This window comes from Anopheles coustani (assembly GCF_943734705.1).
Source record: "Anopheles coustani chromosome X unlocalized genomic scaffold, idAnoCousDA_361_x.2 X_unloc_5, whole genome shotgun sequence".
In the NCBI taxonomy this organism is placed as follows: domain Eukaryota; kingdom Metazoa; phylum Arthropoda; class Insecta; order Diptera; family Culicidae; genus Anopheles; species Anopheles coustani.
Genome location: NW_026525159.1, coordinates 83,673 through 99,531, shown reverse-complemented (window position 1 = coordinate 99,531; position 15,859 = coordinate 83,673). Strand labels below are relative to the sequence as shown.

Genomic DNA, 15,859 nt, shown 5'->3' with positions numbered 1-15,859 from the left:
ACAACTTCTAGCATACACTCCTTCACTAATTCACCATCAGTAAATGGTTTACCTCTTGTAGCCAAGATATACGCAAAAATTAAACTGCTATTTATCGTTTTTCCAACAGAACAACCACGATAATTTGCAATGGACCCTTTTTATCACTTTTTTCTGCTCCTTCTGTTGGACTTATTGCTCGAGATCCGTTCAGTCATATTCATTTTTTGGCATATTCGTGCAAATAGTACTCGCTTGCCATAAGCGGAACGTAAGCAGGCTTTTCTACCGCCATGTTGTCCATATTTTGTACGTGAAGTTTTTTCTGGTCTCGTCGAAAAGTTGCAGACGGAATGTAGGAGTTCCCCGGTTCTAAAAAAAACAATTAAACTACAAAAAAACATAATTTGTAGTGTAAAACACCTATAATGCACCCATAATTAAAACAAATAGCTTTTGGAAGCTGTTTAATTACCAAAACTAAAGTTTTGGAATGATAGGACGCGTTTGGCGTATCATCGATTCCGACCGGTAACATCTGCTGATCTACGCTACCGCCGCCGGCACCGACACTCGTCGGCACAACGCCGACAGACTGCCGGCTAGTGGAAGTTTCGCCGAAAGTGAACCGTGCGTTGGGCTCCTGCGGATGTGGCAAACTCACGGCCTCACCATCCGGGCGTCGTGTTACGTAAAGTGTCGGTGTACTGGGCACGATCCGATCATCGGCACTCTCGTGCTCGAAATTCATCAGCATCAAGAAAGCGATCTGTTGCTGTTGCTGACTGAGCGTATTCACCAGCTGGCGCTTGGCGGCTAGCATAGCGGCGTTGGAGGAGGTGGAGGTGGTGCCGCACGCATTCGGCGCCTCGTTGTCCTCGTCCTCGTCCCTATTACTCGTCGTACGTTCATTATTAAATTATCTACATAGTTGCGTCGTCCTTGAACACTGCACACATTTACGGTTACGCTCCTTCCCCGGGATTTTCTTCTAAAGTTGCGAGGCCTGTGCTGCCGGTGGGGCTTTTTACAGTAACCCTCACGATGACCAATTCGATTACAATCTTGGCATTTGTGGGACTTACAGGGTTTCGATTGATGTAATGGAACATTTGAATCAGCTGGTGTAATGTTCTGACATGTTTTCAATAGGGTTAAGGAAGGGGGAGTCCGGTGGAAGATATTCCATCCGAATGTTGTTGCTTTGCGAACTCTTTTACAATGGGTGTTTTATGAAACGCAACTTTATCCATAAACATAATGGGGTCTGTTATTTGGCGTGTTGACAGGGCGTCCTTCAATTTTTCTAAAAATTCCAAAAATAAATGTTGGATGAATGCACCATCGGTGGAAACGTACGTAAGTATACCATTTCTGGGCATGGCACAGCATATTGTAATATTCTGGCTTCTAATGGATGCTACCACATGACTGGCAGGCTTGCCGGCAGCTGCCCAGCCTCGCTTGCATCGTAGGGATGCATTAAACCCTACGTCATCAATGAACAAAAACTTTGATTCATTCAATTCTGCACGGTGTAATTTTCAATGTGACATTTTGCAACATATATGTGATGTAGTATTCGGACTTAACAATGTTAATCTTAGTAATCACACGTCTGATTATCTTGTATCGTTATCTCCTTGCTTTATTTAATACTCGGGTTTGCTCCTTGATCTTTCTTCACCGCGACTGTTCACTGTCAACTCCGAACTGCTACTGCCTACCCACTCGATCTCTCGGCCGCTCTTTCCCAGTCAGTCCCGTAGTGTCTTAACACACTACTACTAAGCCACACTGAATAGAACTCTTCTTACATATAAAACACTAGCTTGACGCCTCGGCGTTGCTCGGTGAAGAAGAGGTTGAGAAAAGAGTTATGGTTTTACTGTTTACTTGAAAGTTCGATTTAATTTAATAGTTACAATAACGGCATATTTAAAATGTTTGATATTTCATCAATCTCCCCGTGATGTATCAACCTTGTTGTAGCTATGGTAGATACACCTTGAAATTTGTTTACATGATTGTTTTGTTTGTGTTAGTAAAACTGAGTTTAAATTGTAAAATTTAGATGATTTTATCGAAAAATAGTGATCAAACAAACCTTCAACAACATCTGCAGTGCTTAAACTATATGTGTGAAAAGTTTCAGCTTTGACAGAATGTATGTAGATGTAGTAGATTTGTAGTGTTCCACAAAGGTGAAGAATTTCAAAACGGTCTTTGTAATGCTCTAGAGAAGAATTGCATACCTCCAGGAACTGTATGCAACATCAAATATTCCATTATATGAATCGAAACCCTGTATAAGAACAATCGCGTGACCAGTGGAGCGCTCCGCGTAACCAGCAAGGATTACACCTAACACCTGTCCATCACGACCAGAAGCAATCATTTTGCTATCACTTTTCAAACTGGTAATGCGTTGGCACTCGGCTGCTAGTTTCTCGAATGTCAGATCTGTTTGAAGCTCCATTTCGGTTAATATTCTTGTTCACAAGTCTGCGTCTGCCTCGTCCTTTAACCCGCATGCGAATACCAAGCATTTGAAACTGTCTTCGGTTATCCTTCCCAACTCGAAGATTTCACATGCGCAGTTCACTCTGCTGGCTTTTTTTTTTTTTTTTTTTGCGTAGGGTTCGCACCGTTTATTTCCTTACAATACTATTATTATTATTTTTTTAGATATCACAAAATTATAATAAACGTGCTAATCCCTATGAAGCTCGTGTAATTGCCCCACCAAACGCACTCCTTAGCGGCAGAGTTTGGTGGGGCGAGCATCGTGCCGGCCACGGCCCTACTAGCTGAGTTTCTCTCCTCCTTCATCGCAGCCTAATGTGGCGGTTTTTCCTCGCTACATTCTGTGGATAATCCAAAACCAAAGCCTCATCTTCTGCGCCGACGCTGCAGTCGTCTTGCCTCCTGCAGCGCTGCATCGGCGGCGGTGAGGTCCCTCCGGGCAGCGAGAAGCTCCTCCTCCGTAACTGCTTCGTGCTCCCGGAGCAGAGCTTCGTTCCTCCTCTCCAGAATCTCGTGGTTCGCTCGTCTCGTCGTCCTGTTGCGTAACCGCCGGATGCGCAGCTGGATGTTGCGCAGCACCCTAGACCACTCCGATCTCGCCGCAGGTGTCAACGCAGCAAGTCTACGAGTGAGCTCAGGGCGCCGTCTCCGAGCTTGGTTTCGCGCTCGCCGAGCGGCCGCCTCGGCCGCCTGCGCTCTGGTCGCCTCCGCTGCTGCCGTGGAGCGCCGGTGCTGCTCCGCTCGCCAGTCGCTTTGAAGCTGGCGCGTAATCTCGCTGGCAGCGGTCACGACACGGCTCCACGAGTCGGCGCTGTGAAGCATGTAGAGTTGTAGGTTATCCGGTGTTGCTGGCTCCATTCCATGTCCTCGCAGGAGGCGGCCCCGAACGTTGTCAAATCGCGGGCAGTGGAACACGGCGTGCTCCGCTGACTCGACCGTTCCTGGGCAGTTGGGGCAGTCCGGGGACTGGGTGAACCCCTTGACAAACAGATATTCACGGAAAAATCCGTGTCCCGTGATAACCTGCGTCAGATGGAAGTTCACCCATCCATCCGGGCCGCCCAAGGCTCGACTGCTGGTAGCACCCGGTGGGCCCAACGTACGAAACGACTAGCGAGGGGCCGGGCAGCGAGATCGTCCCACTCGGACTGCCACTTCGAATATGTGATCGCTCGCTGCTCCCCCCGGGACTCCCTCGTCGGCCTTCCCGTCTGCATTCTTATCCGGTGGCACCGAGCGTCTTCGTCGAGCAGCAAGCATACTGGCGGCATGCCCGCCACTACGTTCCCGACCTCGTACCGGACCGTCCGGAAACTGCTGCAGACCATTTTGGCTGAGGCCCGGTCGACGCGCTTAAGGAGCCGGCGATTACTCTGCACTCGCAGTGCGCCGCTCCACGCCGGTCCCGCGTACCGCAACGTTGAGGTTGCGACATTGGCAAGGGTCTTCCTTCGGATACTGGACGGGCCGCCATGGTTCCTCAGAAGGTGTGACAAGGCCCTCGTCACCTTCATCGCTTTCTCCGTCACACTCTTCACGTGGGGAGTCCATGACAGGTGATCTTCGAGCCTCACGCCCAGATATCGAATGCTCCGCTGCGACCGGATGATGGTGTCACCGACTCGTACCGGGATTGACGGGTGTCCCCTGCGGAGGCTGCTGACCATTACAATCTCGGTTTTGTCCAGAGCTAAGGACAATGAGTGGCGATCGAGCCATTGCTGGACCGCGATGATAGCAGCACTCGCCCCTTCCGCCGCCTCCTCTGGAGTTCGCCCTGCCACCGTAAGTACGAGGTCGTCCGCAAATCCAACGATGCTTGCACCCTCGGGAAGCTCGACGTCCAGCACCCCGTCGTACATGACGTTCCACAAGGTAGGCCCTAAGATAGACCCCTGCGGAACGCCCGCGGTGATGTTGCGCGACGAGGTACCAGCTTCCGTAGAGTAGTGCAGAACACGCCCCTCAAAATAGCTTCGCAAGATCTGCATCAGGAACTCCGGTGTTCTTTTTTCCCTGAGAGCGGCCCCGATCTCTGTCCAGCTCGCGGAATTAAACGCGTTGCGGACATCGAGCGTTACGACCATGCAGCATCTTCGGTCTCTCGCGTTGGTTCGACCGAAGGCCATTGCTTCCCTGCCGCGGGCCACCACCTCCTCGATCGCCTGCATCGTCGACCTCCCCTTTCGGAACCCGAACTGACGGGGAGAGAGTCGCGGACCTTCTGGATCTTCCTCCAGGTGGGCGTTGAGGCGATCGAGGATTATGCGCTCGAGCACTTTGCCGACAGTGTCGAGCATGCATAGTGGGCGGTAAGATGATGGCCGGCCCGGTGGCTTTCCTGGCTTCGAGAGTAGGACCAGTCGCTGGTGCTTCCAGATGTCGGGGAAGACTCCACGATCAAGGCAGCCCTGAAGCACCCTTCGGTAGACGCCCGGAAAGGCACGAACTGCTGCGGTGACGGCGGCGTTTGGAATGCCGTCTGGTCCTGGGGCCTTGTGGGGGTTCAGGCTCGCTGCAATCCTCAGGAGCTCCTCCTCCGTGATGGGTGGGCCGGCTTCGATGAGTTCATCGGCTGGCTCCGGCCATTCCATCGGTGGATGCGTGGGAAACAGCTCGTCGACAATCTCCCCCAAGAGCTGCGGGTCTCGCTCTGGTGGTATTTGCGCGCCGCGGACCCACTTCATGGCGACCCTGTACGCATCTCCCCAAAGGTTGTCCTCCAGAGTTGCTGAGAGCTCCTCCGCGCATCTGCGCTTGCTGGTGTTTATCGCCTTGCGTAGTGTTTTCTTGGCCCGCCGGAATGTATCGGCCCGGACATACCTGAGCGCTGCAGACCGTGTTCCCCGAAGAGTAGCTTGGGCACGCTTGCACGACGTGCGCAGCCCTGCTATTTCTTCCGTCCACCAGTAAACACTGGTCCTTGTCCGGGTGTGTCCTGCTGTGTGCCTCGGCATCGTCTCGTCGCACGCTTTTGTCATTATTTTTGTGAGGCTTCGAGGGTCAACCGCCTGTTCAGAGAATCGGAGGCTCTCAAGCGCGTTTACAAAGAGGTCCGCCGAAAAACACGAGGCATCCCATCGCCGGCTTTGGGGCGCTCGATATCCTTCGCGCTGCTGCTGGGTGGTTGGCGCGCCGATGGAGTAGAGGAGCGCCCTGTGATCACTAAAGTTGAACTCCGTGACTACCCTCCAGTCTCTTGGCCCAGCGATGTTTGGACTCGCGAATGTAACATCGATTATAGAGCTCCGAGCGACCCCGTTCCCCAAAAATGTCGAGAGAGTCCCCGTATTGAGCAATCTGAGACCGAGGTGCTCTGCCGTTGCGAGTAGCTCCGTCCCACGCTGGCTGTTCCTGCGTCCTCCCCACGCCACAGAGTGCGCGTTGAAGTCGCCCCCCAGGACTATTCTTGGATGGCCGTGTGCCGTCGCCACGATGGATTCCATCAAGGTCCGGAACCTGGCGAAATCCCATGATGGAGGTGCATAGCAGCTGATGTAAAGTACACCGTTGATAACGACTGCTACCATCCCTTCCGTTACGTTTGCTACCCTCTGCACAGGGTATCGACCGAGCGCAACGACCGCCGTTCTCGTGGCAGGGTCTGCTACCCAGTTGCCATTGTTTTGCGGCACGCGGTTGTAATCCGACAGCAAAGCAATGTCGGCTCCCAACTCACGTGCGTTCTGGGCAAACAGATCCTGGGCCGCCGGGCTCCTCCTCAGGTTGACCTGGATTACCGCGAAAGATCTTGTTGAGTCTTGCATAGTGCTGACCCTATAATGTGAGGACCCCCACAGATCAGACACTTCGCTGCGGCCTTGCAGCTTCTCGATTGGTGGTCCTTCGATCCACAGCGGCGGCAGAGTCTGGATCGGTCGGGCCCGCGACAGGTGCGTGCAATGTGGCCTCGGTGGCGTGCAATGTGGTGCGTGCAATGTGGCTCTGCTGGCTGGGGGGATGCCTTGGGAAGAGCTCCTCGACGATGCCGCCCAATATCTCCGGGTCGCTCTCCTGGGGCATACGAGCGCCCTTCACCCACCCCTTCACGATGCGGTATGCCTCTCCCCACGGGTCTTCCTCGATGGTGTCGACGAGTTATGCATTTCTCCGTCGTTTGCTCGTGTTGATGGCTTCCCGTCGGCTTTTACGGAGAGCGCGGAAGGTGCCGGCGCGCAAGGATCGCATCGTCGGGTCCCTGGTGTGGCGAAGGGTTTCTTGGGCGCGCTTGCATGCCATGCGCAGGTCCGCTATCTCCTCCGTCCACCAGTAAACGTTGCTCCGGTTTCTGGCGCTGGTCAGCCTTGGCATTGTCTCATCGCATGCCCTTCGCAGCGTCAACACCATGGTCGCCGGGTCAACTGCCACCTCGTCAAACCGGTGTAGGTAGAGGGCCTCTGTGTACAGCTTCGCGGAGAAGAACGTCGTATCCCACCTCCGGCCAGACGGTGGTGGCCTGTTGCCGACAGCCGATGCCTGGCGTGGAGGACTTGATACGCCAACCGTGTACTGGATCGGTCCAGTCGGTTGCCCCGTCATGCACCGGCTGGCCAGTGCGATGTCATTAGGTACGGTCACACGAGACGAACCTTTGATGGCGAACCTTTCGCACACTATTACAAACGAATGCCAAAAAAAGGTTCGTCGAACCTTTCAGCGTTCACACGTAACGAATCTTTGATGTAGTTTCATTGATAGTTGGTAAGAATAAATCAAAGTAAGCATTGTAAACAAATGGGAAAATCGAACGGAACGTCAAAAAGGTTCGCGGTAGAGGTTCGTGCTATCCACCAAAATCGGTGAACCTTTTCTGCTCGAAAAAGGTTCGCGAACTCTGCTCGATTCACTAACACATTCCAGAAAAGGTTCGCCGAGCGTCCAAATTCGAGCAGAGTTCGTCTCGTGTGACCGTACCTATTAACCCCCGGAGGAACGACGCTATTCCTAGGGGTTCTTCCACGGTTGATAACCTGTAGCGACAGCAATTCTGCCAGTGCGAGGTTCTGGTGGCCCCTTGCGTCGGTGCTGATCCTCCCCCATTCAGTTGCAGCGGCGTTGAAGTCCCCTGCCATGAGCACGCGAAGTCGTCCGGGCGCCACTGTCAGAATGTCGCCCATGAGCCGCTTGAACCGGGGAAGATTCCAGGATGGTGGTGCATAGCAACTGATGCAGGTGAAACCGTTCCGATGAACGTCAGAACCGCTAACTACTCTTTCTCCAAGGTACCCCGGTAACAAGCCCCTCAGGAGTTTGAATATTAGTATCATAGTCTGATACACTATCCGCTGCTCTACCGACATCCATTGCAGGACATCCAGCATAACAGCAGACGGCGTGTACCGACTACAACACAACACTAACCTCATTACCCTATTTTGCACTTTTTGCAACCTTTTGAGCTGTGTCCGATTGCCGAGGAACAATATTGATTTACAACATACTGCACAACCGTTTGTTTAAAAACATAAACAATTCCTCAACGGACTGTTGCTCACACACACAAGTCTATGCTGTTGGCAAAATAACGCGAGAGAAAAGGACGGAACGATTCATTGCATTTTATCTGTTTATTTTGTGGTAATTTGCTAACCAGCTCGTTTATGAGACGATGGTCGCTCAGGTAAGAAGGTTTGTTTATCGTTATAATATTAGACACGAGATTTTCTACAGCGATGCTCAAATCTGGTATACGATTTGGATCCGCTTTTCTTTGAGCTTCTCTTAAAAGCTCATGTTAGATTTGTTCCGACCTACCAAATAGAGTTTTAAGGCGTTCTATTATGAGGTTCACGTTTTCTGGGTTGAAAAATAGGGCCTTAACGTTTCTAAGGGCTTCGCCTTTTAGACATTTCTGCAATCTATTCATATTCTCCAGGTCTGAGAATCTTCCTTCTTCCATTGTATCGGTAAATGTTTTGTTGAAGTCTGGCCAGTCTCTCGGGTTGCCATCAAAGTATGGCAAGCCGTTGAGAGACATTCTCATCAGGTGGTTTGCGTCGACCGTATTACCAACTCTCATAGCTGCTACTAGATCAGCCATCGTTGTAACCTCTGGTTCGAACTTGATCTTTTTCTCCTTCGACGTTCCTGGCTGATCTTGCGGCAAGGGTACCGATCTGCCAACCAATCTGAACCAACGATCGCACTCGTCGCATTGGACCATATTGGTATCGGCGTTGTCTGGTTTGTCACACAAGCGACAGTGACCGTTTTTGTTGTCCACAAAATACAGGGTCTTTTGTGCCATCTTGGCCGTTATGGACATTTCTTCTGCTTATAATTGAGTAGCGTGTGGTAAGGTAATACCGTAGCCTTGCTACCGGAATTCTTCTTTGACCTTTTACCAAGCTTCACTCTTTTTATTCTCTCTGCGTTGCTTTTGTCAGAGATTTTTTTTCTGATTTTCTATTTCTTGTTGGAACAAGTTACCCAAGCAAGTAACAAAGCAAGCAATTGCGTCGAAACAAAAATGCTTTTCATAGAAAAATTTTCGAGGAAACCTCGGTGAGATTCCTCTCTGGAGCCACCAATGTTAAGCTTGGTTATCGGTGTGTAACGGGAAGTTATGTGTCTGCCGGCTAATTGTCAAAGTCCCTGGACTCTAATACTTTCCAGCTAGTTGCCTCTGCATGTGGTGGAGGCCTATGCTTTGAAAAGGGAGACTGGGTGCTTCGAGCTTTCGGATATGGCAAAGAGTGAGATAAAAACCAACGAGGTTACTCTAGTTGGAGATTGATTTAACCGGCCTGCTACACGAGCCGCAAACTCAAAAACCGTATAAGTTAACGTCAAAATCTTTGCGGTTCGTGTAGCCGCGTTTTGCGGTACCAATTCTGTCGCCAGTCAATGCAAGCGCAAAGTTCCTGACAGTCTATGCACGCGTCATTCTCTGCTGTTTTTGTTTTTGATATTTCAGTTAACTCAAAAAGCTTCCATCAAAGCAAACAAGATCTTATTTCAATTCACAAAAAAACTAAAAGTGAAGAGAGTGAAGTGTGGCTAACTACCCTATCGCGGGTCATCGAGTTGAGTACCCAAAACTTGCAACAATGCAACAGGCAACGCAACAGACGTATTGTGCGTAGGTAGTGGATGCGTCCAATTTTTGCCGGAGGCAAGAAGATGGCAACCGTTTGCTGGACAATATTCTAGCAGAGCACGCAAATGAAACTATAATCAACTTTCTTCGCATGAAGAAGGAAGATTTTGATGTTTTCAAGTTACATAAAAAGTGGTAGGATGAAATATTTTAATCTTTATCATTAAACTTTTTGAAACTTTTGGATAAAATCTGTTGGTGGGCCGGACTTTGCCGACCCCGGATCTATAGTGAATTTATAATTGATATTCTAGCTATAGCATGTTAGTAGCGTTGATGCGGTTTTCAACAAGAATGAAGATTTGTTTAAAAAGCTTCTTCACTTCGTCGCTTACCGTAACATTTTCCGAGAAGCGGTAGCCCTTCGATATGATCTTCAACTGTTCGTACATATATTTTTTTTCGTAGCTCTTTTTGCAGGTGGCGTAAGGATGTCTGCCAAACAACATCATGTAGAGACTACTCCTACTACTCCCGATGTCCATAAGTCGCACGATTGCGGAGCGTACGGTCTACAAATGACGAGTTCCGGGCTGGCGAATGCGAAACTGTTGGCTGAGCTTGAATAAATGAGTGTACTACACGAGGGTTCCGTTCTACCTGACAGTCAAAGCTCAACTAAAGTTCGTTTTATTCAAATGATCATGCTGTCAAACGAAGTAGTCAAATATAGTTTATATACACTTTGATTGTCAGCAGCGCTGACAATTGGACGTCGATGCAAGCTCTAACACCCTTGGGCGTCGATGCAATATCCAACACTCCTCCTCATCGACGACTACATCCTTCAACTACTCAAGATTGAGCAACTTGCAAAATACATCGTGATTTTGCGGTCCCAATGGTTTCGTCGTACTCCAGGGTGATCTCGCTCCGTTTAAGCTGACAAAATAGCTCCTCCTGTCCTTTTACTGCAAAACAGGTGGTTGACGCATTTACATTTCTTCTTGCAGTGTTCCATTTAAGTACGCCGTTTTCACATCCAGAAGGCGAACCGCCAATATTATGTCTACCAGCAACAGTGAGGAATGTTCTGGGCGTTGAGGTTACTGGAGCATACACATCAAAATAGTCAATCCCGAAACGTTGTGTATGCCCATGTGCCACTACACGGGCCTTGCCTTTTACGATTTCATCTTGTTCGTTTCTTTTCATTCCGAACACCCATCTGGATCCAACAGATTCACGTCTCTTAGGAATTGGCCCCAGTTCCAATGTCCCAATCTTATGATGCGATTGCATTTCGGAAGTCATGGCTTCACGCCATTCTTCCTTTTCCATAGTCTTTCCAATATCAGGTGGCTCCTCGCGTGCGCACGACGCTATACCTGCTGCGTACCCGAGAACAATGTCTTCTAAGTTCGAAGGCGATCTTATTTCTCTTTTTCTTTCTGGACGTGGGTTTTCTTCCATTATTCTCGTTTCAGAGTCCAGAATTTCCTTCTCCTGTGATGCCTCTTCGGTTTCCTTATTATCAACGTTTGGCTTCTTTAGAAATTCTGCAGTCAATGGAACCTCTACACAACTTTTACGGGTAGATTTCCCCAGAAGGCAGCACTCACACACTAGTTTCATGCCACAATCGGCGATCTTTATCCCAGTGCTTAGCTGTTCTTTGTTGATCCTTTCAATTGCTGCCCAATCGCGGTGTCCCAATCGTCGATGCCACAGATGCTGACAATTAGTGTGATGTTGATCACTGGATGCTCTCGCTGATGCCTCAGCCAATCGTAGATAATACTGACCAATTGCCACGATGGTTCCATTCGCATCGGTAATCTTGCACCCTTCGCGATCGAAAAGGACACTCATATTTTTCTTCGCCAAACGGTCCACTGAGATTAGGTTGACTTCTATGCCGGGCACATATTTTAGGTCAGTGAAAGTAATGTGCCGGTCTTCTTTGTTACCATCAATTACGGTAATAAAAGCCTTTCCTTCACCTAGAACTCTTGTCTTTTCACCATTTGCGAGTGTTATAAGGCCACCATCAAATTCATTTAATTCTATGAAAAGCTCTTTGTCATTGCACATGTGATTGCTGGCACCACTGTCGATGATCCAAACGTTGCTGTACCCGCCGTTGACAACAAAAGCTGTTTCAGGAATATCGCTCAGTACGGTCTTTGCCTTGCCATTGCTTTTACTTTGTCTTTGTTTCGTTTTGCAATTTGCCATAAGGTGACCCTGCTTCTTGCAAAAATAACAGAGACGAGGATGACGGTGTCGGTTATTTTCCGCTGAAACATGTGCCTTTTCACCCCGATGGTTTGAAAAACATTGTCGTTCAATCCGGCGCAGGCTTTTATCCGCTATTTTTGACCGCACCAATTCCGCAGAAATGGCCTCGTCCGATAGACAATCGAGTGCTGTCACGAGCGTATCGTATGACGCGGTAAGACTTCTAAGAATCATACATATTTGTATGTCTGCGTCAAGAGTCATTCCGGCTGCGATCAAACGATCGAACAATTCGTCAATTTTGAACAAATGCTGTTCAACGTTTTCATGTTCTTCTAGGTTCAATGCGCAAAGTTTCTTTAGCAATGAAACTTTTACCGATCGCGTGTTCTTCTCATGATGTCTCTTGAGAGCATTGAAGACGTCATGGGCTGTTACTTGATCTCTTACTAAGGGGAGCTGGCTGTCTTCCAGGCATAGGATAATATTCGCCTTAGCGTGTCTGTTGCTGGACTTCCAAGCACCATTATTTTCATCCGCAGCTGTCGGTTCCTTTTCCAAAACCTCCCAAAGGTCTTCACGCTGCAACAAATTTTCTATCCGCACTTTCCAAGTGTTCCAGTTCGTCCCTTTGAGTTTCTGGAAAAAGATCTTGTTGTCCACCATTTTGTTATTTGTTCACCAAGGCGTAACTGCTTTGCCTTTATTCGGAAGCGCAACCGAATTTTCTTCGTTTACTTGTTTTCTTTACACACGTACACGACTCTAAATGGTCACAAGACTGTATAGTAAAAAACACAAGTTAGCCTCTATCTGGGCCCATAGCCTGTTGGCTGAGCTTGAATAAATGAGTGTACTACACACGAGGGTTCCGTTCTACCTGACGGTCAAAGCTCAACTAAAGTTCGTTTTATTCAAATAATCATGCTGTCAATCGAAGTAGTCAAATATAGTTTATATACACATTGATTGTCAGCAGCGCTAACAATTGGACGTCGATGCAAGCTCTAACACCCTTGGGCGTCGATGCAAAATCCAACAGAAACTCCCACAGAAGGTTTCCGACAGCCGCAGCTCATCCTCATCATCTACCTTCGACAAGCAGCAAGTAAATCCAAAATCTATCAACTTTACGGTATCGTTCGCATCCAACACGATGTTCTCAGGCTTTATATCACGATGAGCGATACCGCATTTATGCTAATACTCGATAGCACCAGCGAGCTGACCGAAGTAGGCTTGTGCTTTCCTTTCCGGAACGCACTTCTCTTTCTTTATCTGTCATATTATTACTCTTTCGGATACCACTTGTTTAACACGTCTTGACCAGCCGGCTTTCTGTATGCGAGTGTGTCACTTCTGACCACGCCGTTTTTATTTCCTGTCTCCTATCACTATGACTGGTAGCATCTGTCACTATATGATAAGTAACGTCTGTCTTGGCGTGACCCAGGTGTATATCTGACTAGTATCTTGCTCGTTTAAAGGAAGGCGTGAAATAGTATCTGCATTGGCATTATCGGCGGCCTTTCTGAACCGAATTTTGTAGTCAAACCCTTGTAAGTACGTAGCGAAGTATTGCATTCGTAGGCCTGACATTATTGGTATGCCTTTATGCTCTATGTATTTTGGTAATTACCTGATTATCTGTCACGAGCGTAAACTGCCTTCCGTATAAGTATTGGAAAAATTTCTTTACCGTGAAGATGATCGCACATGCCTCCTTGTCAACATGCATGTACTTTTGTTGAACTTTGTTAAGCGTCTGAGACGCAAACTGGAGAGGCCTTTCTGTACCGTCCGGATATTCGTGGCTCAAAACGGCACCAACTCCATATGGAGAAGCATCTGTAGCTAACAAGAGAAGAAGTTCTGGTGAATAATGTACCAAGCATCCGTTAAATTGGATATTTTTTTTTCTTTTTGGAACGCTCTATCTTGTTCCTTCTTCCATTTGAATGGTACGTCCTTCTTAAGCAGGTTGTTGAGAGGGTAGAGAATGGTACACTGCTCACTGTCCAGGTTATCTTATTTGAAGTACAATCTTTCCTGGGAAAAACGGGTAATTGTACCTGAAATCGGATTCATCTGAAGTCCCTTGATTGTTATTGAATCTCCACAATGGAACAAATGCCCATTAAATGTCAACGAAGTTTCATTCCCGTTCACCATTACCAACGGTTCACCAGTGTTGCGTTTCGGTGATGGTTCGCTTCTAGAAATCTCCATCAGGTCCTGCTCAATCTGTTCCAGCTCGAGAAGGTACACCAGTTGCGGAGTTGACTCTTTCTTCGATTCTGATTTGTTCTCCTCCTCCTTTGTAGCATGTTAGTAGCGTTGCTGCGGTTTTTAACAAGAATGAAGATTTGTTTAAAAAGCTTCTTCACTTCGTCGCTTACCGTAACATTTTCCGAGAAGCTGTAGCCCTTCGATATGATCTTCAACTGTTCGTACATATATTTTTTACGTAGCTCTTTTTGCAGGTGGCGTAAGGATGTCTGCCAAACAACATCATGTAGAGACTACTCCTACTACTCCCGATGTCCATAAGTCGCACGATTGCGGAGCGTACGGTCTACAAATGACGAGTTCCGGGCTGGCGAATGCGAAACTGTTGGCTGAGCTTGAATAAATGAGTGTACTACACGAGGGTTCCGTTCTACCTGACGGTCAAAGCTCAACTAAAGTTCGTTTTATTCAAATGATCATGCTGTCAAACGAAGTAGTCAAATATAGTTTATATACACTTTGATTGTCAGCAGCGCTGACAATTGGACGTCGATGCAAGCTCTAACACCCTTGGGCGTCGATGCAATATCCAACACTCCTCCTCATCGACGACTACATCCTTCAACTACTCAAGATTGAGCAACTTGCAAAATACATCGTGATTTTGCGGTCCCAATGGTTTCGTCGTACTCCAGGGTGATCTCGCTCCGTTTAAGCTGACAAAATAGCTCCTCCTGTCCTTTTACTGCAAAACAGGTGGTTGACGCATTTACATTTCTTCTTGCAGTGTTCCATTTAAGTACGCCGTTTTCACATCCAGAAGGCGAACCGCCAATATTATGTCTACCAGCAACAGTGAGGAATGTTCTGGGCGTTGAGGTTACTGGAGCATACACATCAAAATAGTCAATCCCGAAACGTTGTGTATGCCCATGTGCCACTACACGGGCCTTGCCTTTTACGATTTCATCTTGTTCGTTTCTTTTCATTCCGAACACCCATCTGGATCCAACAGATTCACGTCTCTTAGGAATTGGCCCCAGTTCCAATGTCCCAATCTTATGATGCGATTGCATTTCGGAAGTCATGGCTTCACGCCATTCTTCCTTTTCCATAGTCTTTCCAATATCAGGTGGCTCCTCGCGTGCGCACGACGCTATACCTGCTGCGTACCCGAGAACAATGTCTTCTAAGTTCGAAGGCGATCTTATTTCTCTTTTTCTTTCTGGACGTGGGTTTTCTTCCATTATTCTCGTTTCAGAGTCCAGAATTTCCTTCTCCTGTGATGCCTCTTCGGTTTCCTTATTATCAACGTTTGGCTTCTTTAGAAATTCTGCAGTCAATGGAACCTCTACACAACTTTCACGGGTAGATTTCCCCAGAAGGCAGCACTCACACACTAGTTTCATGCCACAATCGGCGATCTTTATCCCAGTGCTTAGCTGTTCTTTGTTGATCCTTTCAATTGCTGCCCAATCGCGGTGTCCCAATCGTCGATGCCACAGATGCTGACAATTAGTGTGATGTTGATCACTGGATGCTCTCGCTGATGCCTCAGCCAATCGTAGATAATACTGACCAATTGCCACGATGGTTCCATTCGCATCGGTAATCTTGCACCCTTCGCGATCGAAAAGGACACTCATATTTTTCTTCGCCAAACGGTCCACTGAGATTAGGTTGACTTCTAAGCCGGGCACATATTTTAGGTCAGTGAAAGTAATGTGCCGGTCTTCTTTGTTACCATCAATTACGGTAATAAAAGCCTTTCCTTCACCTAGAACTCTTGTCTTTTCACCATTTGCGAGTGTTATAAGGCCACCATCAAATTCATTTAATTCTATG

At 48.1% G+C, this 15,859-nt stretch overlaps 1 protein-coding gene across 1 annotated transcript; it reads right to left on the bottom strand.

Annotated features, from left to right (window-relative positions):
• Positions 1-2,871: 2,871 nt before the first annotated feature.
• On the bottom strand, positions 2,872-5,192 carry LOC131270701 (uncharacterized). Its single transcript, XM_058272456.1, has 2 exons — positions 4,176-5,192; positions 2,872-3,615 (listed from the first exon to the last, which is right to left on the bottom strand). Exons 1-2 carry the CDS (start codon positions 5,190-5,192, stop codon positions 2,872-2,874), a joined length of 1,761 nt encoding a protein of 586 aa, XP_058128439.1.
• Between the last annotated feature and the right edge of the window lie 10,667 nt (positions 5,193-15,859).